Source organism: Salmo salar, chromosome 14 (genome assembly GCF_965601325.2).
Source record: "Salmo salar chromosome 14, fSalSal1, whole genome shotgun sequence".
NCBI classification, from domain to species: Eukaryota; Metazoa; Chordata; class Actinopteri; order Salmoniformes; family Salmonidae; genus Salmo; species Salmo salar.
Window position 1 is genome coordinate 36,873,205 of NC_138304.1, and position 26,829 is coordinate 36,900,033.

The following is a 26,829-nucleotide window of genomic DNA, read 5'->3' on the forward strand; positions in this document are numbered from 1 at the left end:
GACAAAACATGGCTCACACAAGTATATTTATTGTAAAAAATACATATAAAAACAACTTTGAGACAAAAGATTGGAGCTTAGAAACAGTATAATGAACAGACAAAGACCAAGCCATTTTGAATTGCAATACATATGTACACTTTAATAAATAAACTGAATTGTTCTGTTATACCAGAGAGAAGGCAGATAGTCCATATCTTGGGATGCAGATATCACCATGGTGACCTTAAAAACATTATCATTGAATATATCAACAATAACCTAAACAAAGCTCAGGGTCTAGGAGGAACAGAACCCTGTGATTTAACACAAAGAATGCTATACAGAAATGATCATCCTTGGAGAAAAGCTATGCTGCCGAGTAATAACATATGTAAAAATGGAGGTATTGCACCACACAGCTAAAAGAGAAGAGTAGTCAAGTAAAGGAACATTTGGGGCTTCAGATTGTCCATATTTTCACTGACAACCCCTCCGCTCCCTCCTCAAAAGTACACATCATTATTCATCATCATCACCACAAATATTGTAACATTTGAATTTCTCTCTTTTTCACACACATCCCCTACCACTGTTTCATGTACACAGACATGCATACATACTTTTGGCGGAATAGTTCTTTCTTATTTTTTGGGGGGGACGAAAGAGTAACATGCACAGGGCTGCCATCTAGGGGCAGGAAAGGTCGTGGCACCTCAGTTCAGAATGCAGGATGTTGGGCAAGAACTTGGGGATATCATCCAATAGGAATGCTGAACAGGGCTGATCCTCATGCTGGTCAACAGCAGTCCAGCCGTGCTCTGATCAACTCACTGTAGCATCACCACTGATCCCCAGAGTACACTACACCAGAGGAGCCTGGACAGACAAACCTCACCAGGCAAAGGCAACTAAAACACAGGCAAAGGTATCTGTTTAGCACATTTAGTAGTAATAATAATAATAATAATGGGAATAATACAATGTCTATAAATCCTCTTATGGGGAAAGGGGGGTGGGGTAATATAAGAATCACCCCATCAGCTGTTCTTTGCTTCCAGCGACAGGAATCATGGGATAGGCAAGGCAGCTGCCTCATGGAGTAATCATGCCCTTAAATACATCATCCCTCCCATTCAGACATGAATGCAGGGAGCCAGATGGCCAGACTAGCGCACAGGGCCTGGTCCAACAATCCGGACTACACCCTAGAGAGAGGCAGGGGGACATGAAGACCCAGAAACACCACCACATGCCTTCAGCACAAAAGGCGGGGTGGGTCTCACAGAGGGCCATGTCAAAGTAGCACAATGTTCCTTAAAGTATCTGTGTGATTAAAAACAAAGTATCACTATGATTAAAACTATCGCTGTCACCCAGGGCACTAAGCACACACACCTCTCATGTATACAGCCAGTGAGAGGACTGGAGTTCACTTCTGCGGTCCAGTCAGGTGGTGTCATCCCCAACATTAGCTGGCCCCATTCGTCCACACCGCTATTGCACGCACGCACACACACACACACACAAACAACCGTATGGAAATATCAACAACCTGCTACCACTGCAGTAAAGGACCTAATACAGTGGTGTCAGCACCAACCAAACAAACTGACCTGCTCAGCCTTTAACTTAACAATCAACTCACACCCACCATCCTTCTCCTGAAATGTGTCATGGTGACAATAGAAAAACACCTACAATCACTATAACAACCCCACCCACAGAATAAAGCCCTGCGTTCCAACATCTGGCTAATAAAAACAATGCATTGCAATATTTATGCATAATCAATTCATTTATTTTTTTCCAGAGCTGGGCTGTTTTTTTATGAACAGAAACATTTATCCACTGTAACGTGAATCTCTGCACAATATTGTTTTGCAGCATCAGGAAAGATAACATTACCTTTCCATATGGATAGTCCACATTAGGGTAAGAAGAATGCAGGGAGCACAGAAACACATTTTCCTCTTGAGTTCCAAAGGTCTTTCAGGGTACTGCCAACCTGGTATGATAATATATCCCCTTCCAGCAGTTTAGGCTATAGTTTCGTCTACATTGACAGAGGAGAGGTGCCATCTATTCCAGAGGTGATTATAGTGGTCTGCGTTGAGTTCAAATGGACTAAACCAGGTCCAAGATGGTAAAGTGGTCGTTGGTCACATCCTTGTGGGGTTGTGTTGTTATTAGGAGGCTTGCCTCTGGTATTAATCATTGTCATAGTATATTTTCTGCAATTGTAGATACATTGCAATCTCCTGTGGGGTAAAAATCTAAAGCATGTCAGAAACAGATGCATCCCTCTCATTTGGAATGTGTAATCCTTCATATAAAAATCTCTTCATATTCAGGTACATAATCATGTCCACACTAACTTCTACCCAGTTGGGTAATGTGACATCATGAGGTTGGAACAAATGGGGCCATGAACACGTACATACCTGAGTCAGGTGTGCCACTGAGCAGGACATGTGACCCATGAGTCAATCAAAAGGGTGTTCAGGACAGCAGGTCTTCACCTTCGCCCAGGAGTCAATACAGCTGGACAGAGAAACAAATGTCTATTTTCCCTTTTGATTATCACATATTCACTTATTTGTCAGGGACCATGCATAACATGTCTATTACAACAGAGTTTTAGTTACATAACTAACTTCCATCTGTGGTCCCACGGTGGGACTTAACTATGACCATGGTGCAGCTGACTCACTGTGAGACAGCATGATTAGAAACACTTGTTGTGGTTAGGGGTGTGAACGTTTAAATGAAATTGGGATCATTGGCGTTTAGAAAAAATACCTAAGGCCTAGGGAAAGTTGAATAATATTTATAAAACCAGGGATGAAGAGGCAAACTTTAGGCTACTTTGGTGAATGTGAGATACAGATTACCAAGACATATCCAGTTCTTTCGTCTGCCCCCTCCTCTCTCTTCCTCGCGCTGGCTCGCCTGCTTGTTCTCTTCGTTAATGATGTGAATGTGTGTTCAGTTTTAGTTTTTTTGTGTGTAGAATATCCTAGCCTGGCGCAACAGTTTAAGGTACTGCATCGTAGTGCTTGAGGCATCACTGCAGACCTGGGTTCGATCCCTGGCTGTGTCACATGGGTCTCTTGTGACCGGGAGACCCATGAGGCGGCATACAATTGGCCCAGGGTCTTCCGGGTTAGGGGAGGGTTTGGCCGGCCGGGATTTCCTTGTCCCATCGCGCTCTAGCGACTCCATGTGGCAAGCTGACTTCGGTCGCCAGCTGGACGGTGTTTCCTCTGACACATTGGTGCGGCTGGCTTTCAGGTTAAGCGAGCAGTGTGTCAAGAAGCAGTGCGGCTTGGCAGGGTCCTGTTTTCGGAGGACGCACGGCTCTTGACCTTCACCTCTCCCGAGTCCATAGGGGAGTTGCAGTGATGGGACAATTGGATATCACGAAATTGGCAAGAAAAAGGGGTAAAAAGTACAAAATAAAATCAACTAAAACAATATTGTCCTAGCCTATTCATTGATAATAGGGCCTTGCTTTACTGAAGTTGCAAGACATGTGCAAGCCAAGAAATTGCGAGATACAGCTTTTGATTACCGATAGATAGGCCTAGTGAACGGTTCGGACGGTCTATCTGGTGGCCGACCTGCCTATACCGTGCCCCTCCCCTCTCTATCCGTTACTTCGCTAACTCGCTATGAAATATGGAAGTGTTTGTGTTCTCGGAAGTACAGGAACTAATCAGTCTCCTCTGTTCCAAAAATACAAAATCTTAGGAGTCGATTGTGAGTGGAATTGAATTGTGACACTCAGAAATGGGAGCTGAAACCGTGAGTTGACATGCAAGGAGTAGAGGAATGTATTATTTTGGAGATGACTTTCCACCACTACGTCGTTGTTGTCAACAGTTGGAAAAATAGCAGAGAAAGGCACGCGACAGCAGCGAAGTCCTGTATGGCAATACTTTCAGAAGTTAAATGAGAAGGTGGTGAAATACAAACTTATAAGAATTGTAGTACAGGTGCAATGCTTAACCTGTCTGGGCTGGGGGGCAGTATTTTCACGGGCGGATGAAAAATGTACCCAATTTAAAACAGGTTACTACTCTGGCCCAGAAACTAGAATATGCATATTATTAGTAGATTTGGATAGAAAACACTCTGAAGTTTCTAAAACGATTTGAATGGTGTCTGTGAGTATAACAGAACTCATAAGGCAGGCAAAAACCTGAGAAAAAATCAAGCAGGAAGTGGAAAGTCTGAGAATTGTAGTTCTTCTTTTGATTCTCTATCAAAGCTACAGTGTCTGTGGGGTGACGTTGCACTTCCTAAGGCTTCCATTGGCTGTCTAAAGCCTTCAGAAAGTGGTTTGAGCCTTCTCCTGTCACTGGGCAGAGTATAGGAGCTCATTCACTGAGTGGACTGCCTGGCAACAAAGGGATTGGATATGCGTGGTCACGCGAGCACGCCGTTCCTTCTTTTTCTTCTTGAATGAATATGCTATTGTCCGGTTGGAATATTATCGCAATTTTACGTTAAAAATACCATAAAGATTGATTTTAAACAGCGTTTGACATGGGACACGCCAAAGGATGTTTTTGTGCTGGTCGAGGGCAGTCAGGTCTGGAGTGAACCAAGGGCTATATCTGTTCCTGGTTCTACATTTTTTTTAAAGGGGCATGCTTATTTAAGATGGTGAGGAAATGACTTTTAAAGAACATATGGACACCTGCTCGTCAAAAATCTGGGGCAGGTAGTGTTCTCCTGGAATCTGCCAAACCCAGATTCATCCTTCAGACTGCTAGATGGTGAAGCGTGATTCATCACTCCAGAGAACGCATTTCCACTGCTCCAGAGTCCAATGGCGGCGAACATTACACCTCTCCAGGTGAAGATTGGCATTGTGATCTTAGGCTTGTGTGCGGCTGCTCAGACATGGAAACCGATTTCATGGAGCTCCCGACAAACAGTTATTGTGTTGACGTTGCTTCCAGAGGCAGTTCGGAACTCGGCAGTGAGTGTTGCAACCAAGGACAGACGTTTTTTACGCACTACGCGCTTCAGCATTTGTCGGCCCTGTTCTGTGAGCTTGTGTGGCCTACCACTTCACAGCTGAGCCTTTGTTGCTACTAGATGTTTCCACTTCACAATAACAGCACTTACAGTTAACTGGAGCAGCTCTAGGAGTGAAGAAATTTGACAAACTGACTTGTTGGAAAGGTGGCATCCTATGACGGTGCCACGTTGAAAGTCACTGAGCTCCTCAGTAAGGCCATTCTACTGCCAATGTTTGTCTATCGAGATTGCATGGCTGTGTATTCGATTTTATACACCTGTCAGCAACGGGCAGAAATAGCAACATCCCCAAATTTGAAGGGGTGTCCACATACTTGTGTATATATAGTGTATATTAAAGATCACTTGCAGGATGAGAACATTACTGGATTTCTTTGGCCAATAATCTACTAATAATATGCATATTCTAGTTTCTGGGCCAGAGTAGTAACCTGTTTAAATTGGGTACGTTTTTCATCCGGCCGTGAAAATACTGCCCCCTAGCCCAGACAGGTTAACCTGTTGGGGATAGGGGGCAGTATTTGCACGGCCGGATAAAAAGCGTACCCGATTTAATCTGGTTACTACTCCTGCCCAGTAACTAGTATATGCATATAATTGTTTGATTTGGATAGAAAACACCCTAAAGTTTCTAAAACTGTTTGAATGGTGTCTGAGTATAACAGAACTCATTTGGCAGGCCAAAACCTGAGAAGATTCCAAACAGGAAGCGCCCTCTCTGACCATTTCTTGGCCTTCTTGATCATCTCTATCCAAAACAGGGGATCTCTGGCATAACGTGACATTTTCTAACGCTCCCATAGGCTCTCAGAAGGCGCCAGAACGTTGAATGATGACTTTGCATGCCATGGCTGAAAAACAGTAGCGCATTTGGTAAGTGGTCGATCTGAGAACAATGAGACTGGGGCGCGCGTGCACGAGACTCCACCATGTTTACATTTTCAATCTTTGAACGAAAACAGGGTTTCCCGGTCGGAATATTATCGCTTTTTTACGAGAAAAAACGCATAAAAATTGATTTTAAACAGCGTTTGACATGCTTCGAAGTACGGTAATGGAATATTTTGACATTTTTTGTCACGAAACGCGCCGGGCGCGTCACCCTTCTTTACCCTTCAGATAGTGTCTTGAACGCACGAACAAAACGCTGTTATTTGGATATAACTATGGATTATTTGGAACCAAACCAACATTTGTTATTGAAGTAGAAGTCCTGGGAGTGCATTCTGACGAAGAACAGCAAAGGTAATCCAATTTTTCTTATAGTAAATCTGAGTTTGGTGGGTGTCAAAATAGCTAGCCTGTGATGGCCGGGCTATCTACTCAGAATATTGCAAAATGTGCTTTCACCGAAAAGCTATTTTAAAATCGGACATAGCGATTGCATAAAGGAGTTCTGTATCTATAATTCTTAAAATAATAGTTATGTTTTTTGTGAACGTTTATCGTGAGTAATTTAGTAAATTCAGCGGAAGTGTTCGGTGGGAATGCTAGTCACATGCTAGTCACATGATAATGTAAAAAGCTGGTTTTTGATATAAATATGAACTTGATTGAACAAAACAAGCATGTATTGTATAACATAATGTCCTAGGAGTGTCATCTGATGAAGATCATCAAAGGTTAGTGCTGCATTTAGCTGTGGTTTTGGTTTTTGTGACATTATATGCTAGCTTGAAAAATGGGTGTCTGATTATTTCTGGCTGGGTACTCTGCTGACATAATCTAATGTTTTGCTTTCGTTGTAAAGCCTTTTTGAAATTGGACAGTGTGGTTAGATTAATGAGAGTCTTGTCTTTAAAATGGTGTAAAATAGTCATATGTTTGAGAAATTGAAGTAATAGCATTTCTAAGGTATTTGAATATCGCGCCACGGGATTCCACTGGCTGAGCGTCCCACCTAGCCCAGAGAGGTTAATGGCCCTCAAATCACAAATGGCTTGGTACTCAGCACTCCATTGTCCCTGTAATCACTCTGACATCAATGCAAATACAATTGAAAATCAAATCAACCACTTCATGATTGAATATCCCCTGTCACGCAGCGAGAGCCAGCTCCTCAAACAGCTTTTTGATGTGTGTAATAAAATAGCGCATGCATTGTTTTGCAACTTTTTCACATCATCAATATTCGCGTCATGCAGCCCATATATGTTTTGATTTTCCAAAGACATTCTAAGGTTTGGATCACAACTAAAGTTGCCAAATAACTCTATATTAAGCATATAGGACCTGTTATCACTTTTTATAACCGCTCAATTCAGAGCACACACACTGCAATTGATTGCGGAAAATATCCTTTCTATTTCATGCAGCTATGTTCAATTGTATTATTTTAAATTGTATTCTTCTTACTATAAAAATAATATAATATGAAATAATGGCATGGGAATTATAAGAAAATCATGTCTGCTAAATGAACTGCCAGATCAGTATTTATGTTCTTCTGAAATACATTTTCTTCATATCATAGGTTCTTAAGACCTGCCTAAAATAAATAATGGATTTAATCATGGATTTAATTTTATGGTGTATATTAAATGGATTTATTAAACTTTTAAAAAATGTAGATGTTCCAAGGGTCTGCATCAGTGGCTTGATGCGTGGAAGCCCAGAGATGCTTTAAAGTGTTTGTTAATTAACGGTCAATTACCATGAGACCGGCGGTGATTTGCATGACAGTTACCAGCTAACAAATTGTCATGACTGCCACAGTCCTAAATTGGATTTCAAAAGAATACAACTCATGTTTGTATGACATGCTTCCCATGCATCACAGTTGCATAATTGCTTCCTGGTAGATAGAATAGAAAAGTATAAAATTAAATTGTACAGCAGATTATGATGAATTATCAGATCTGTGCTCGTCTGTGTGAGAAATGTCACCCCTTTCCCTACTAGGTCACGTGTATGTCTGCATCCCAAATGGCACCCTATTCCCTATATAGTGAAATACTTTCGACCAGAGCCCTATGGGGGGCCCTGGTCAAAATAAGTGCACTATATAGGGACTAGGGTTCCATTTGAGACAGATATATTGTGTGTATTAAATCCTCAGTGTAATTACCTCTTGTGGTAGACACAAAGGCAGGCCAGCCGGGCGATGGTCTCTCCCTGCTGCAGCTCGTCCAGACAGATGGAACACTCACCGCTGTCCTTACTCAGCACGTCCGCTGAGACCACCACACACATCACAGAAATGATAGTTAGACAAAATACTGAGCACATCTGCTGAGACCACAGTTTGTGTAATAGACTGTAATAACACCATAATAACACCACTCATGACCCGACGTGAGTATTACATTTAGCATGCAATGCCAACCCTTTCTCTGGGTGAATGTAAAGACAGTAGGGCTGGGAATTGCCAGGGACCTCACGATACAATATTATCACGATACTTAGTTGCCGATACTAGGGTTGAATGGCAGGAACCCGGTTACCGGGATTTACCGTCCAAAACCACTCCCTTTTTCCAAGATAAATAACTGCGAGAAACCGGTAAATTATAATGAATAATTTATATGAACAACATGGCATGAAATGGAACTGTTAAATGATATGCAATATTTAAATATGGTTTCTCTACAGCCTCTGCATGATGAATCAATGCTCAGGGTGGGGACAGACAGCCCATCTCAGTATGGAGCGCAGTTCACAATGTATTGTAGACCTACAGGATCATCTCATTAAAACATTTTATCCTAGATTTGCTGCAGTAATATTAAGACCGAATGCGTGTGTAATTACCTATCTCCATCTGGCTTTCGGGGGTCACCTTGTTTTTTAACTGTAAGATAATCATTTTTTAATTGCAGCTGCAGAGTTTTAAAACAGCCTATCACTCGAATATCGTTGCTTTAAATCAGTGCATTCGGGAGCACTCTCACAGTCTTTTTTTCTCTTTCTCTACGTCAACTCCATTCCAATTGCTTCCAAAATACATAATCCTGTTCTAGATTGATATACATGTCCTAGCCTACCTCTTTCAGGCAATATATTCAATGCAGTATTAGCCTTATATTTAGAAAATTAATAATGGGTTATGCATAATATCCTTCTTACGTATAGCCTCTGTCTCTTGAGCAAAACACAAGCACCTGTGTTCCACTGCCCTCTCTCCTTAAAAAACACTCCGTAGCTCTTGGAGTCCCAGGCAGGGAAAAACTAGATCAGAATAGCTTGTTGGACATCATTTTTTTTAGCATTTCTTATACCAAAAGACAATTTGAAGAGGGACGCAAACTCTTTTTTTGTTGAATGTTAAATACTGCAGGCAATAGAAGTCTGCATGTAATTCTAGTCCTATATTATTCAAGGATGTCATTAGAATGATTAAGATAAGGACAACAAAACGTATTTAATTTAACTGTTGAAAGCGAGGAAGGAATGAAGCAGCAATAGAGAAAGAGGTAGGCTAATAACATTAGGGGAAATATTATGGAAGGTATAAATGTGTCAGCCTACTAAGTATACAAATAGGCCCTATTATATTTCAAAATTAAAATCAAATTCGCTAACCTATACTTGTAACTTTGTAGGCCGCATGTGCTACACCAGAATCGCATGTTTTCTTCTGCTTTATCATGGTTTGAACAATGTGCGCAATTCCAGTCCATATAATACAGTATAATACAATACAGTACAGGTTAAATAAAGGTGAAATAAATAAATAAAAATACAGTTCACACTCAAAACGATGAGCCTACAGGAGCTAGTTGAATTTATTTACCCAAGAGCACATATAGCTAGCTACGTCTATGGGCTTTTATGTCTTTATGTTGTGCGTAATGTGCAGTAGCCTATATCATATATGTATTGCATAACGGCACAATCATTTGGGCTTTTCTGGGCTTGGGCTCATTAAATGTCATTAATGTATGGCTCGTAAAATGTATTTAATATATGGCTCATCAGGCTCAGCTAGCATCAGGTTTGAATGTCCATGCTGATCAAATCTCTAATCAAATCCAGACATTTATGCTTTATAATGCTTTTGAATGACACTTCTGGCTTTGGCAGGAAATACTGGGTTATCCGGGTGAAAAGTGATTTATTCTTGGGATGGAACATTTGTAAAATACCTGGAAAATATTTAACCCTAGCTAATACGATATGTATTGCAATTCTCACGTTTCTATATGTATTGCGAGTCGATACTGCGATTTTATTTGATGTTCCAAACATATTGGGGTAGCTTAGCGGTTAAGAGCGTTGGGCCAGTAACTGAAAGGTCGCTGGTTCGAATCCCCGAGCTGGCAAGGTGGAAATATCTGCTGTTCTGCATGGCAGTTACCCCCAACAACAACTGTTCCCCGGGCGCAGATGACTTGGACGTCGATTAAGGCAGCCCCCCGGAACTCTCCGATACAGAGGGGTTGGGTTCAATGCGTAAGACACATTCCAGTTGAATGCATTTAGTTGTACAACTGACTAGGTATCCCCCTTATTTTATTACTCACTATATATTTGCTGAAGAGAGATACTTACTGTTGTAAGGGAGAGGGGGAGATGTGAGGCAGCTCAACAGGTGATCCTCAATTCTGCCACCCGGGAAAGGCTTGGAGCAGAACGGACAGCGGATATCTGGGGAGGAGACGACAACATGCTCATGTTTAACAACAACACATTAGAAAAACAAAAGAGGGGAGTTGATCAAATCAACTAGTCAACTAATGAAATCAACTAGTCCATCATGCATGCCATTGGTCTTCAATAGATGTTGACATTTGCATTTGTGTGATCAGCGTGTCATGACAAATGATTAAAGGTCAACTGACCCGTGATGAGTTTTCTAGTCATCATCATTCTACCAGACCAGGCAATCACACATAAAAAGAGGAGTCCAGCCTCGGGGATGGAACGACGTGGGGGAGAGCGTGCCCAGTTGGCCTACATTCCTCTCTGGCCCTCCTATCAGCCATGCCCAAGTGAGGACTTTGACCCATTTCCTAGACTTGCTCTGTGCTGTGTTTGTGTGTTATGGCGCGTGGGAAAATAAATCCAACGTCGTGTTTGGACAGGGGTCTCACTCATATACAACCACATCTGTCTAATGAATAACATAGATTCTCAGTGTAGACCTCTCTCAGTCTGGGACTGGCCATATTGGAAACGTCCCTAGCTACCGTAAGTCAATGGATTTTGTTGAGAGTGATGCATGGGCTATTGTTGGAGAGATCATTGATGAATCTCTAATGAATTCATGGTTGTGCTACATTCTGAAATGGTCAACGCAGTCAGTTTGTAGTACTACTGTATTAGCTAGCTAATCTATTAACAGCAGCCTGATTGTTACAACTTAAAACAATGGGTTCTGCTGTAATAAGTCAAGTAGCTTGTAAGCACGAGAGAAGATCATACCTCCAAGAATGCAGGTTCAGTAGTAAGCCTGGACAATTTTTGTCACCGTAGAACTGATTGTTGAGCCCTAGCCTAATAGAGAATGGAGTATTTTTGTTGGCACTAACTTCACCATGGCTCTTTGGCCAAAGCCTATAGGGAAATGAATGGGGGTTTGAGGGTTTTTGGATAAACACAGAAAAATAAGTTAAATACAGGCTTTAGAGATCTTATACATTTTGTTCTATGAGATTTTGTTCAATCAGCTAACGGCACTTTTTGTGAGTTTTGAAGCATTTATGTAATCAAAACAAGCACATAAAGGCTTCATAATTCATAACGGTCATGTTAACTGACTGATATTACCTCATAGAACAAAATGTATAAGACCTCCTAGCCTGTGATAACCTTAGACCTTATTTTCGGCGTTTATCTAATCAAATCAAGCTTTATTTATACAGCACATTTCGGACATAGAATGCAACGAAATGTGCTTTACAGGAAATAAATTATAACAAAGAATGAAAATAAAAGCTGAAATATATACTACACAATATAAAAAACTAAATGACACAAACTGAACAACTAAAAAGCACATTAAGGAAAATCAAAGCTAAAAAAAGATGTGTTTTAAGATCTCTTTTAAATATGTCCACAGTTTCAGCCACCCTGACTGGCAGGTTATTCCAGAGGCTGGGGGCATAATAACTAAAGGCTGCCTCTCCATGCCTCTTGGTCCTAGGCTTTGGGATAGTTAAAAGGGCAGTGGCAGAGGACCTGAGGGACCTACTTGGTACATAACTTAATAGCATGTCTGACATGTATTGGGGTGCACAATAGTGGATTGATTTAAAAACCAATAGAAGAATCTTAAAATGAATTATAAAACTCACAGGCAGTGCTCTCCGTCTGGTCAGTAACTGTGCTGCAGCGTTCTGTATGTTTTGCAGTTGACCACTGGCTTTCTTGGGTAGACCAGACAGGAGAGCATTTCAGTAGTCAAGCCTGCTTGTAATAAAAGCATGGATGAGTCTCTCTGTATCAGCCTGTTCCTTGGTGGTAAAAAGCTATTTTTGTCACAATCCTAACGTGTGATTCGGAATTTAGTTCAGAATCTAAAATAACACCTAGGTTTTTTACCTTGTGATGTATCTTTATTGCCTGTGAATTAAAATGTGCAGCTAGATTCTCTCTCTGTGCTTTGGCTCCAACAATAAGCACCTCAGTCTTGTCTTGATTTAGCTGGAGGAAGTTGTGAGCCACCCAGGTATTTAAAACACTAATACAGTCTAATCATTTATTTATGAAGCTAAAATCATCTGGTGACACAGAAATGTAAAGTTTTATAACGTCTGTGTAGCAGTGAAAATCAATGCTGTGCTTTCTGATAATTCTGCTAAGGGGTAACATATATAAACTGAACAGTACACCAGACCCAAAATCCCCAACCCCCATTTATTTCCCCTACAGGAATGGCTGGACGAACCAGATAACTAATTTCAGGTTTTTCGGACCACAAGCTGGCAAGCTCTATACCAATGGGGCATTTCACTGTGTTTTTGTTCACACAGTGTGTGTGATAATGTATGGTTGTCAAATCTGCGAGAGAAAATAGTATCAGCAACTTAAACAATACACAAAAAAAACACAAAATGGGTGGTCTCGTATAAACTTACTGCCATGTCGGTTGTTGACACGGTAGAGGCCAATCCAAGCCTCCGACACTGGGCGCTGATGGATGCCTCTCATCCGTGCGGATCTTGCGCTGACGTTGCGCCCAGAAGAGTGTCGATTACCGGGTAAACGTTCAGAGAAAGTGCGGTGAGGCACTTGGCCTGTCTCCTCTCCAGGCAGATGTTCCCCGTTTACAGCACCCTCAGGACTGCTATTGCAGTCTTCCTCGCGTTTGTATTCGCTGTTGTCTTCTGCTGGTGATGATGGGCTGATGGACGGGTGGCTCTTGTGGTCGACGGGGCTTCCACCGGTGCTCGCCTGTTGCCCCATGTCCGAATCGCTGCCCTCCTCCGATCGGCTACGGTTGGTCTCTGAATCGTCAAAACTCCCCAAAAAGTCTACCATAAGACTGGTGGGCCTATTGCACCGGGGTTGTCGATAGGAATCCCGCGTGATGCCATCTTTCCCGAAAGCCGAAGGCACTGGGTCCTCTTGTAAACGACTAGCTCTTGTCCCCATCTCTTTCGTTGAGAGCAGTTAGCTAGCCAGCTAACTCACCTATCTAACGTTAGATAAACTAGCCTTCTCAGTACCTTTACGGACCACAAAACTGGAGATTTTAGATGGTGTTATTCTCGAAAGGTGTATTTAAAATTCTTCCCACGATCTCTTAAATGATATTTGTTCTATAAATAGAGTATTGTCTACCGGTTGATATCCCTCGTCCGTCTTTGCTGCAGCAGCGGAAGTGAATTTAGTTTCTTCTTCGGTATCATGGCGTTTTCACATTTTGTTTGTGCATGGCGCCACCTACTGTGCGGAAGTGTGTGGTCGATCACGTTGCATTTTGTGAACACATAAAAAGGGTGAAAATGAAAAAATTGCACCACCAACTAACCCTACACCTATATACCACTACTTCATTAAAATAAAAATCCCCACCCTATTCCACTACTTTGACTCTAACTGATCCTACACCAGGCCAATGGCATGAGAGGACGGCACTCTTTAGTTCAACACACCTTGCAACTCTTCTGCCGTAAAACCTTGTGCACCCAAGTACATCTCTGCCGCTGCCACCACAACGTCTATTTTCTGTGATTTACGTTCCATTTCTGCGGTACAGTTGATAACCATGGCAATGAATGCTAAGAAGCTAACCTTACTGAAGCACACATTCATATTCACCCTTGACCCATCATCCTCTACTCTCTTCAGTGCCTCAGCATACGACACCTTCTGTTCTACTCTGACCCTGGCAACCTAAACCTGTCTCTCTCGCACTGGGCACTTCTGATCCCCAGCAACATGGTCACCTCCACAATTGACCGTTTTTTCCACCGATACTACAAAATCAAATAAAATGTATTTATATAGCCCTTCTTACATCAGCTGATATACCAAAGTGCTGTACAGAAACCCATCCTAAAACCCCAAACAGCAAGCAATGCAGGTGTAGAAGCACGGTGGCTAGGAAAAACTCCCTAGAAAGGCCAAAACCTAGGAAGAAACCTAGAGAGGACCCAGGCTATGAGGGGTGGCCAGTCCTCTTCTGGCTGTGCCGGGTGGAGATTATAACAGAACATGGCCAAGATGTTCAAATGTTCATAAATGACCAGCATGGTCAAATAATAGTAATCACAGTGAATAGGTCAGGGTTCCATAGCCGCATGCAGAACAGTTGAAACTGGAGCAGCAGCACTGCCAGGTGGACTGGGGACAACAAGGAGTCATCATGCCAGGTAGTCCTGAGGCATGGTCCTAGGGCTCAGGTCCTCCGAGAGAGAGAAAGAAAGAAAGAAAGAGAGAATTAGAGAGAGCATACTTAAATTCACACAGGACATCGGATAAGACACGAGAAATACTCCAGATATAACAGACTGACCCTAGCCCCCAGACACATAAACTACTGCAGCATAAATACTGGAGGCTGAGACAGGAGGGGTCAGGAGACACCGTGGCCCCATCCGATGATACCCCCGGACAGGGCCAAACAGGCAGGATATAACCCCACCCACTTTGCCAAAGCACAGCCCCCACACCACTAGAGGGATATCTTCAACCAACATCAACCACGAACTTACAATCCTGATACAAGGCCGAGTATAGCCCACAAAGATCTCCGCCACGGCACAACCCAAGGGGGGGCGCCAACCCAGACAGGAAGACCACGTCAGTGACTCAACCCACTCAAGTGACACACCCCTCCTAGGGGCGACATGGAAGAGCACCAATAAGCCAGTGACTCAGCCCCTGTAATAGGGTTAGAGGCAGAGAATCCCAGTGGAAAGAGGGGAACCGGCAAGGCAGAGACAGCAAGGGCGGTTCGTTGCTTCAGCCTTTCCGTTCACCTTCACACTCCTGGGCCAGACTACACTCAATCATAGGACCTACTGAAGAGATGAGTCTTCAATAAAGTCTTAAAGGTTGAGACCGAGTCTGCGTCTCTCACATGGGTAGGCAGACCATTCCATAAAAAATTGAGCTCTATAGGAGAAAGCCCTGCCTCCAGCTGTTGGCTTAGAAATTCTAGGGACAATTAGGAGGCCTGCGTCTTGTGACCGTAGCGTACGTGTAGGTATGTACAGCAGGACCAAATCGGAAAGATAGGTAAGAGCAAGCCCATGTAATGCTTTGTAGGTTAGCAGTAAAACCTTGAAATCGGCCCTTGCCTTAACAGGAAGCCAGTGTTGGGAGGCTAGCACTGGAGTAATATGATAATTTTTTTTGGTTCTAGTCAGGATTCTAGCAGCAGTATTTTGCACTAACTGAAGTTTATTTAGTGCTTTATCCTGGTAGCCGGAAAGTAGAGCATTGCAGTAGTCTAACCTAGAAGTAACAGAAGCATGGATTCATTTTCTGCATCATTTTTGGACAGAAAATCTCTGATTTTTGCAATGTTACGTAAATGGAAAAAAGCTGTCCTTGAAACAGTCTTGATATGTTCGTCAAAATAGAGATCAGGGTCCAGAGTAACGCCGAGGTCCTTCACAGTTTTATTTGAGACGACTGTACAACCATCAAGATTAATTGTCAGATTCAACAGAAGATCTCTTTGTTTCTTGGGACCTAGAACAAGCATCTCTGTTTTGTCCGAGTTTAAAAGTAGAAAGTTTGCAGCCATCCACTTCCTTATGTCTGAAACACAGGCTTCCAGCGAGGGTAATTTTGGGGCTTCACCATGTTTCATTGAAATGTACAGCTGTGTGTCATCCGCATAGCAGTGAAAGTTAACATTATGTTTTCGAATGACATCCCCATGAGGTAAAATATATAGTGAAAACAATAGTGGTCCTAAAATGGAACCTTGAGGAACACTGTTGATTTGTCAGAGGACAAACTATTCACAGAGACAAACTGATAACTTTCCGACAGATAAGATCTAAACCAGGCCAGAACTTGTCCGTGTAGACCAATTTGGGTTTCCAATCTCTCCAAAAGAATGTGGTGATCGATGGTATCAAAAGCAGCACTAAGGTCTAGGAGCACGAGGACAGATGCACAGCCTCGGTCTGATGCCATTAAAAGGTAATTTACCACCTTCACAAGTGCAGTCTCAGTGCTATGATGGGGTCTAAAACCAGACTGAAGCATTTCGTATACATTATTTGTCTTCAGGGAGGCAGTGAGTTGCTGCGCAACAGCTTTTTCCAAAAATGTTGAGAGGAATGGGAGATTCGATATAGGCCGATAGTTTTTGAAATATTTTCTGGGTCAAGGTTTGGCTTTTTCAAAAGAGGCTTTATTACTGCCACTTTTAGTGAGTTTGGTACACATCCGGTGGATAGAAAGCCGTTTATTATGTTCAACATAGGAGGGCCAAGCACAGGAAGCAGGTCTTTCAGTAGTTTAGTTGGAATAGGGTCCAGTATACAGCTTGAAGGTTTAGAAGCCAAGATTATTTTCATCATTGTGTCAAGAGATATAGTACTAAAACACTTGAGTGTCTCCCTTGATCCTAGGTCCTGGCAGAGTGGTGCAGAGCTTTGGAGGAATACGCAGATTTAAAGAGGAGTCCGGAATTTGCTGTCTAATGATCATGATCTTTTCCTCAAAGAAGTTCATGAATTTATTTCTGCTGAAGTGAAAGCCATTTTCTCTTGGGGAATGCTGCTTTTTAGTTAGCTTTGCGACAGTATCAAAAAGACATTTCAGATTGTTCTTATTTTCCTCAATTAAGTTGGAAAAATAGGATGATCGAGCAGCAGTGAGGGCTCTTTGATACTGCATGGTACTGTCTTTCCAAGCCAGTCGGAAGACTTCCAGTTTGGTGTGGCGCCATTTCCGTTCCAATTTTCTGGAAGCTTGCTTCAGAGCTCGGGTATTTTCTGTATACCAGGGAGCTAGTTTCTTATGACAAATGTTTTTAGTTTTTAGGGGTGCAACTGCATCTAGGGTATTGCGCAAGGTTAAATTTAGTTCCTTAGTTAGGTGGTTAACTGATTTTTGTCCTCTGACGTCCTTGGGTAGGCAGAGGGAGTCTGGAAGGGCATCAAGGAATCTTTGGGTTGTCTGAGAATTTATAACACGACTTTTGATGCTCCTTGGTTGGGGTCTGAGCAGATTATTTGTTGCGATTGCAAACGTAATAAAATGGTGGTCTGATAGTCCAGGATTATGAGGAAAAACATTAACATGCACAACAGTTATTCCATTAGACAAAACTAGGTCCAGAGTATGACTGTGGCAGTGAGTAGGTCCGGAGACATATTGGACAAAACCCACTGAGTCGATGATGGCTCCGAAAGCCTTTTGGAGTGGGTCTGTGGACTTTTCCATGTGAATATTAAAGTCACCAAAAATGTGAATATTATCTGCTATGACTACAAGGTCCGATAGGAATTCAGGGAACTCCGTGAGGAACGCTGTATATGGCCCAGGAGGCCTGTAAACAGTAGCTATAAAAAGTGATTGAGTAGGCTGCATAGATTTCATGACTAGAAGCTCAAAAGACTAAAAGTTTTTATTTTTTTGTAAATTGAAATTTGTTATCGTAAATGTTAGCAACACCTCCGCTTTTGCGGGATGCGCGGGGGATATGGTCACTAGTGTAACCAGGAGGTGGGGCCTCATTTCACACAATAAATTCATCAGGCTTAAGCCTTGTTTCAGTCAGGCCAATCACATCAAGATTATGATCAGTGATTAGTTCATTGACTATAACTGCCTTTGAAGTGAGGGATCTAACATTAAGTAGCCCTATTTTGAGATGTGAGGTATCCCGATCTCGTTCAATAATGGCAGGAATGGAGGAGGTCTTTATTCTAGTAAGATTGCTAAGGCAAACACCGCCATGTTTAGTTTTGCCCAACCTAGGTCGAGGCACAGACACGTTCTCAATGGGGATAGCTGAGCTGACTACACTGACTGTGCTAGTGGCAGACTCCACTAAGCTGTCAGGCTGGCTAACTGTCACAGCTGTTTTTCAAGAATGGACCAAGGCGCAGTGGGAATGTGGATACTCATAGGTTTTTAATACTCAAGTAAGGCATCCACAGGAAAAAACAATAAACAAGACAGCAACAGTTTTGCAGGCTAACTAACGCAGTGCAAAAACAACTACCCACAACCCCAAAGAAAAACACACACTACTATATAGGACTCCCAATCAAAGGCAACTCAACACACCTGCCTTCAATTGGGAGTCCAATCACCAACACAACACTTAACACACAAAAACCCTGCCACGTCCTGACCAAAACTAATACAATTGCTCCCTTTGCTGGTCGTGACACTAACAGCCTGCTGCCTGGCCTGCACCCTATTTCATTGTGGAGCTAGGGGAGTTATAGAGCCTTGTCTATGTTCGTAGATAAGATGAGAGCACCCCTCCAGCTAGGATGGAGTCCGTCACTCCTCAACAGGCCAGGCTTGGTCCTGTTTGTGGGTGAGTCCCAGAAAGAGGGCCAATTATCTACAAATTCTATCTTTTGAGAGGGGCAGAAAACAGTTTTCAACCAGCGATTGATTGAGTTATGAGACTCTGCTGTAGAGTTCATCACTCCCCCTAACTGGGAGGGGGCCAGAGACAATTACTCGATGCCAACATATCTTTCTAGCTGATTTACACGCTGAAGCTATGTTGCGCTTGGTGACCTCTGACTGTTTCATCCTAACATCGTTGGTGCCGACGTGGATAACAATATCTCTATACTTTCTACACTCGCCAGTTTTAGCTTTAGCCAGCACTATCTTCAGATTAGCCTTAACGTCGGTAGCCCTGCCCCCTGGTAAACAGTGTATGATCGCTGGATGATTTGTTTTAAGTCTAATACTGCGGGTAATGGAGTCGCCAATGACTAGGGTTTTAAATTTGTCAGAGCTAATGGTGGAAGGCTTCGGCGTCTCAGACCGCCTAACGGGAGGAGTAGAAACCAGAGAAGGCTCGGCCTCTGACTCCGACTCGCTGCTTAATGGGGAGAACCGGTTGAAAGTTTGTCGGCTGAATGAGCGACACCGGTTGAGCATTCCTACAGCATTTCCCTCCAGAAGCCATGAGAAAGTTGTCCGGCTGCGGGGACCGTGCGAGGGGATTTATACTACTCTCTGTACTTACTGGTGGCACAGACGCTGTTTCATCCTTTTCTACACTGAAATTACCCTTGCCTAACGATTGTGTCTGAAGCTGGGCTTGCAGAACAGCTATCCTCGCCGTAAGGCGATCGTTCTCCTGTATATTATGAGTACAGCGACTGCAATTAGAAGGCATCATGTTAATGTTACAACTTAGCTTTGGCTGTTGGAGGTCCTGACGAACCATGTCCAGATAAAGCATCTGGAGTGAAAAAGTTTAATGAAAAAAAGATGAGTGAGGGAAAAACTAAAAATATAAACGCTAATTAAAAAGTAAAAAACGTACAGTTGTCAGGTAGCAAAGTCAGGTTGGCAACAAAACGCACAGCAGCACATAAACAAGTCTGCAAGTTGTGACCGGAAATGTCACAAACCACTTGATGTCTCGGCTTGGTAACCTCTCACTGGCTCAGTGACGAAGAGATGGTAGGCTACAACACAGGGAGACTCCACATTTGTCTTATGTACCCCTGCGCACTTCTCATATCTCGGAATCTCCCTCCTACACACTGTTGTAACATGGCCCTCAGCTTGGCATCTGAAACACCTTAGTGGGTTCAGCACCAAAGCTCTCACTGGATAACTGACATATCCTAACAGGAATATATCAGGTAAAGACTCTGCTTCAAAACTCGAAAGGACAGTTTCACCACGCTCCCCACCGGGTCTAAGTCGCACCAAACGGCCAGTATCACATCAGAGACAGCAGAATATGGTTTGTACTTGGCGCCATTTTTCCTCAACACACATCTTCCCTCTGCACCTGGCTCTTCTCCTTCTTCCTCGCTGTCCATAACCACGTCTATCAGTTCACCACGCTCATGCCGCATCTTCATTCGCTGTACTGCTTGCAGAACAAATACTGATGGCCTTTCTCCAATACCCACCTTCTGTTCCTTAGCCCAATTTACTAGTCTATCTCTGGCCTCTCCATGCTCCTAAACGTGCCACAGTCATCAAAACCTATAAATCTCTACTGAATAAAAATATAAACACAACATGTAAAGTGTTGGTCCCATGTTTCATGAGCTGAAATAAAAGATCCCAGAAATATGCACAAAAAGCCTATTTCTCTTAAATGTTGTGCACACATTTGTTTACATCCCTGTTAGTGAGCATTTCGCCTTTACCAAGATAATCCATCCACTTGACAGGTGTGGCATATCAAGAAGCTAATTAAACAGCATGACCAACCACAGATCGTTTCTAACCACGCTAGCCCAGGACCTCCACATCTAGCTTCATAATCTGTGGGATATTCTGAGACCAGCCACCTGGACAGCTGATGAAACGGTAGGTTTGCACAACCGAAGAGTTTCTGCACAAACTGTCAGAAACCGTCTCAGGGAAGCTCATCTGCGTGCTCATAGACTTCACCAGGGTCTTGACCTGACTGCGGTTCGGCATCGTAACCGATTTCAGTGGGAAAATGCTCACCTTCGATGGCCACTGGCACGCTAGAGATGTGTGCTCTTCATGGATGTTTCAACTGTACCGGGAAGATGACGTCATGTGGGCAAGTTTGCTGATGTTAACGTTGTGAACAGCGTGCCCCATGGTAGCGGTGGGGTTATGGTATGGGCAGGCATAAGTTATGGACAACGAACACAATTGCATTTTATCCATGTCAATTTTAATGCACAGAGATACCGTGACGAGATCCTGAGGCCCATTGTCATGCCATTCATTACCCATCACCTCATGTTTCAACATGATAATGCACAGCCCCATGTCGCAAGGATCTGTACACAATTCCTGGAAGCTGAACATTTCCCATTTCTTCCATGGCCTGCATACTCACCAGACATGTCACCCATTGAGCATGTTCTGGATGCTCTGGATCAATGTGTGCGACAGTGTGTTCCAGTTCCCGCCAATATCCAGAAACAGCCATTGAAGAGGAGTGGGACAACATTCCACAGGCCACAATCAACAGCCTGATCAACTCTATGCAAAGGAGATGTGTTGCACTGCATGAGTCAAATGTTGGTCACACCAGATACTGACTGGTTTTATGATCCATGCCCCTACCTTTTTTTTTTAAAGGTATCTGTGACCAACATATGCATATCTGTATTCCAAGTCATGTGAAATCCATAGATTAGTGCCTAATTTATTTATTTTAATTAGCTGATTTCCTTGTATGAACTGTAACTCAGTAAAATCTTTGAAATTGTTGCATGTTGCATTTCTATTTTTGTTCAGTGTAATAACAACCTCTTCCTTTCCCTCCCATATTGCTGGCACTGAAATAGAACGTGTTCCACTGTAGCATCCATCTTCTCCTGACATTGATCACACTTCCCAGTCGGATGTTTTTCTACCTATTTCAATGTACTGTTTAGCCTTGTGTGGACTTCAGTTTCATTTGTGCTTTTAGAATACACCATTAGAATACTTTCAAAAACACCCTTCCTTCTCCCCTACTGTCACGTCCTGACCAGTAATAGGGGTTATTTGTTATTGTAGTTTGGTCAGGACGTGGCAGAGGGTATTTGTTTTATGTGGTTCGGGGTGGTTGGTTGTTTAGAAGGGTGTTTGATTTATTATTTCCGGGTTTTGGATTATGTTCTATGTTTTTTGTATTTCTATGTTCTTTCTAGTTTAGTATTTCTATGTTTAGGTATTGGGTGTTGGACTCTCAATTGGAGGCAGGTGTTTTCTAGTTCCCTCTGATTGAGAGTCCTATAATTAGGTATGTGTTTGTTTGGAGCTTGTGGGAGATTGTGCTAGGTATAGCCTTAATGCCTTACTGGCGTGTTATTTTGTCATTGTGTTTTGGGTACGTGTTTATTTTGGTTTCCCTTCTTTTCCTAAATAAAGAAGATGAGTGCACATGATCCCGCTGCGTTTTGGTCCGACAATGATTTTTCTTTATCGTCTGACGAAGAAGATTGTGACACCTACCTTTAATTATCACTGGTCTGATGACTGGACAGTAAATGTTATACTCTCTCCCCCTCTTTTACTCTTCATATCCCTCTCATCTCATGCCCCCCCCCTCTCTAAATCTGTCTCTCTAAATCTGTAATAAATTGACTAAGACTGACATCTATGTTTATTAACCAAGAGTAATATACTATTGACCATACAATTTATTTGGAAAGATGGACATCTCACCTGACCAGATTTTGAAGAAAATCCCATCATCTCAATTGGTTGTCCTAATCTCTGTACAGTTATTAGAACCAGAACTGGATAGATTTGGTAGGAAACATACAGGGGTGGATTTAGTAATTTGGGGGTAAATTGCAATATACTGTTGAAGGGCCCCTACACCCCACGAAAGGGACATTTTCCCACAGACATAACCTGGTGATTGATATTTAATATGCCATTATTACAAATATTTATTTCATGTACATTTAGAAATTATAAAATGTATAAGCCATATATTTAATTATTTTTTAAACATTGAAACCCCTGAAACATAGCAAAGTCCGACCTTGGAAACATCGGCAGTTCTGTCACATTCTTTTGTCATTTTCTTACATTTATTAGGAGAGTTAAGAGACTCAACTCTCTTATTGTAACCTATTATATGTTATAACTAGCACCCTCTATTGACAAGATTCAGAGATTATTTATCCAGGGTTGGATCTCAATTCTGACTTCCTTTCCACTTCTGCTTTAATAATCTACACTGATTTGAAATAACTGAACAGTTGAAACCAAAATCCCAGTATCCACCATATTGCTGTTTCACCTTTCTTGTGTTTTCAGATCTGTGCAGGTGAAGGGAAGGAGACAAGGAGATGAAGCCACTTTACTAAAGTATTAAGATGCACCCGGGTTTGTATAAACTATGCTTTGTACAAAATTATGTTCTGTACTGCACGAGGAAGTTCCTCGTCATTTTACTGCCACACATCTAGCATTTCCCAGCGTCTTTGCAGGAACTAGTAGTTTCTATGGGACCTAGTTGAGTAGGTTTTGTCTAGAAGGGATACAGCTTTTGTCTAAATTGTACTTTTCATTGCAGGGTTAGGAGAAATTACGCAGCAGGTTAGGATAATTAATGAAGCAGGTTAGAAGAATTATGTCAAGATTAGGAAAAGGGTTAGGTAAAATGCAAATAAAGAATAACTTTTGGCATCAAAAGCTGTATCCCATCTACACATGACCCATTTAGAATTGAATTAAAGCGCATCCAAAGATTTTTATAACTAGCTCCTTGTTCTATCTATACAATTTTTATAACTAGCTCCTTGTTCTATCTGTAAGATTTTTATAACTAGCTCCTTGTTCTATCTGTGGCGCATTAAACAGTGCGTCCACAACAAAGATCTACACACAGGCAAGAGGCATATCTCATTCGGTACTAAACTTGTATTTAATATCTTTTTGACATTTCTCTGGTTTTTGTAGAACCACCTGCAACTGGACACAGACATTTTATAAGATACACTTTTTCCCCGAATCGAACGAAGTAAGTATTCCCAAGAGCAGGTAAGTTGAGCGTTAGTTGTTTAGCAACAAAACCGATGTGTGTGCAACTATGGGGTAAAACAGATGGGGTTAGTTTAGATTGTAGACAACATATCAACTATATTTAGTCTCCAAATGTCTATTGAAAACATAAATACATTTTCACAATGACCACTTGTTGTCTCTCAAATACATCATTACAGTTGTTGATTAGCTAGCTAGCGAATTTGATCCATATTAGTGTTGACATGAAATCAGTCAAAACATCTCAAAACAAGACATGGGGTGTAATCATTATGCCGATTCTGTTACCAAACGTTTTGCAAATCAAAACAGCTGCTCCAAACAGAAAAAAGCAAACGAGAGTTTCTTTGGATATATTCAGGTATGTAAGTCCCTCCCTTAACGTTTCGTTCAGTTTGCTCTATTTGCTTCAGTTCAGTTTGCTCTATTTGCTTCCATTCGGTTCTTAAACGGTTTCTGTAATGGATACATTTCTTCTTCTTCAAATCCCATTTTATTTGTCACATGCGCCGAAAGCAAGCCCTTAACCAACAATGCAGTTTTAAGAAAATACAGTTAAGAAAATATTTACTACATAAACTAAAGGAAAAAAAGGAACACAATAAAATAAAAATACACAGGGGGTACCGGTACCGAGTCAATGTACAGGCGTACAGGTTAGTCGAGGTAATTTGTACATGTAAGTAGGGGTAAAGCGACTATGCATAGATATTAAACAGCGAATAGCAGCAGTGTAAAAACAAAATGGGGGATGTCAATGCAAATAGTCCGGGTGGCCATTTGATTAATTGTTCAGCAGTCTTATGGCTTGGGGGTAGAAGCTGTTAAGGAACCTTTTGGACCTAGACTTGGTGCTCCGGTACCGCTTGCCGTGCAGTAGCAGAGAAAACAGTCTATGACTTGGGTGACTGGAGTCTTTGACAATTGTTTGGGTCTTCCTCTGACACCGCCTAGTATATAGGTCCTGGATGGCAGGAAGCTTAGCCCCAGTGATGTACTGGGCCATACGCACTATCCGCCTTAGCAGCTGCCAAGCAGTTGCCATACCAGGCGGTGAAGCAACTGGCCAGGATGCTCTCGATGGTGCAGCTATAGATCTTTTTGAGGATCTGGGGACACATACCAAATATTTTCAGTCTCCTGAAGGGGAAAAGGCATTGTCGTGCCCTCTTCACAACTTCTCTGGTGTGTTTGAACCATGATTGTTTGTTGGTGATGTGGACACCAAGGAACTTGAAACTCTCAACCTGATCCACTACAGCCCCATTGATGTGAATGGGGGCGTGTTCGGTCCTCCTTTTCCTGTAGTCCACGATCCTCTCCTTTGTCATGCTCACGTTGAGGGAGAGGTTGTTGTCTCTGACATTTGGCTGTTTCATCGTTGTCAGTGATAAGGCCTACCACCGTTGTGTCGTCAGTAAACTTAATGATGGTGTTGGAGTTATGCTTGGCCACGCAGTCGTAGGTGAACAGGGAGTACAGAAGGGGACTAAGCACGCACCCCTGAGGGGCCACCATGTTAAGGATAAGCATGGCAGATGTGTTGTTGCCTACACTTATCACTTGGGGGCGGCCAGTCAGGAAGTCCAGGATTCAGTTGCAGAGGAAGGTGTTTAGTCCCAGGGTCCTTAGCTTAGTGATGAGCTTTTTTGGCACTATGGAGTTGAACGCTGAGCTGTAGTCAATTAACAGCATTCTCACATACTGTAGGTGTTCCTTTGGTGGGAAAGTGTGGAGTGCTTTTGAGATTGTGTCGTCTTCGAATCTGTTGGGGCGGTATGTGAATTGGAGTGGGTCTAGGGTTTCCGGGTTGATAGTGTTGATGTGAGCCATGACCGGCCTTTCAAAGCACTTCATGGCTACAGATGTGAGTGCTACCGGGCGGTAGTCATTTAGGCAGGTTACCTTCACTTTCTTGGGCTATGGGACTATGGTGGTCTGCTTGGACTATGATCTGCTTGAAACATGTAGTTATTACAGACTCTGTCAGGGAGAGGTTGATGTCAGTGAATGCACTTGCCAGTTGGTCCGCGCATGCTCTGAGTACACATCCTGGTTATCCGTTTGGCCCCGCGGCCTTGTGAATGTTGACCTGTTTAAAGGTCTTGCTCACATCGGCTACGGACAGCGTGATCACAATATAATAGCCATATCTAGGAAAACCAAAGTTCCAAAGGCTGGGCCTAATAATGTGTATAAAAGGTCATACAATAAGTTTTGTAGTGATTTATATGTTGATGATGTAAATAATATTTGCTGGTCTGTGCTGTGTAATGAGGAGCAACCAGACGCTGCACTTGACACATTTATGAAATTGCTTAATCCAGTTACTAATAAGCACACGTCCATGAAGAAAATGACTGTAAAAACTGTTAAATCCCCTTGGATTGATGAGGAATTGAAAAACTGTGTGGTTGAGAGGATGAGGCAAAAGGTATGGCAAAAAAGTCTGGCAGCCCAACTAACTGGCAAATTAAGAAATCATGTGACTAAGCTAAATAAAAATAAACTATACTATGAAACAAAGATCAATTATATAAAGAATGATAGTAAATAGCTTTAGAGCACCTTAAATGGCATTTTGGGGGAAAAAAAGCCAACTCGGCTCCATCGTTCATTGAATCAGATGGCTCATTAACACAAAACCCACTGATCTTGCTAACTACTTTAATGACTTTTTCCTTGGCAAGATAAACAAACGGAGGGATGTCATGCCAGCAACAAACGCTGACACTACACATCCAAGTATATCGGACC

General features: G+C 42.4%; 1 protein-coding gene across 2 annotated transcripts; it reads right to left on the reverse strand.

The window, feature by feature from the left end:
* Nucleotides 1-9: 9 nt before the first annotated feature.
* zgc:66427 (uncharacterized) lies at nt 10-13,817 on the reverse strand. 2 transcript variants are annotated; one of them, XM_045694260.2, is made up of 5 exons: nt 13,050-13,817; nt 10,522-10,617; nt 8,099-8,204; nt 2,424-2,523; nt 10-890 (listed from the first exon to the last, which is right to left on the reverse strand). In XM_045694260.2, the coding sequence occupies exons 1-4, from the start codon at nt 13,564-13,566 to the stop codon at nt 2,466-2,468; spliced, it is 777 nt and encodes a 258-aa protein (XP_045550216.1). In that variant the 5' UTR covers nt 13,567-13,817; the 3' UTR covers nt 10-890; nt 2,424-2,465. The 2 variants fall into 2 exon arrangements, with proteins under 2 accessions (XP_045550216.1, XP_013996158.1); XM_014140683.3 differs by having other exon boundaries at nt 10-2,240.
* Between the last annotated feature and the right edge of the window lie 13,012 nt (nt 13,818-26,829).

Excerpts from the sequence above, each read along its gene's own strand:
- zgc:66427 (XM_045694260.2), bottom strand. The coding sequence starts at position 13,566 with ATGGGGACAAGAGCTAGTCGTTTACAAGAGGACCCAGTGCCTTCGGCT. Across the intron at positions 10,618-13,049 it reads TGTCAACAACCGACATGGCA|ATATCCGCTGTCCGTTCTGC; the intron begins GTAAGTTTATAC and ends TCTCCTCCCCAG. Across the intron at positions 2,524-8,098 it reads CTTTGTGTCTACCACAAGAG|CTGTATTGACTCCTGGGCGA; the intron begins GTAATTACACTG and ends TTCTCTGTCCAG.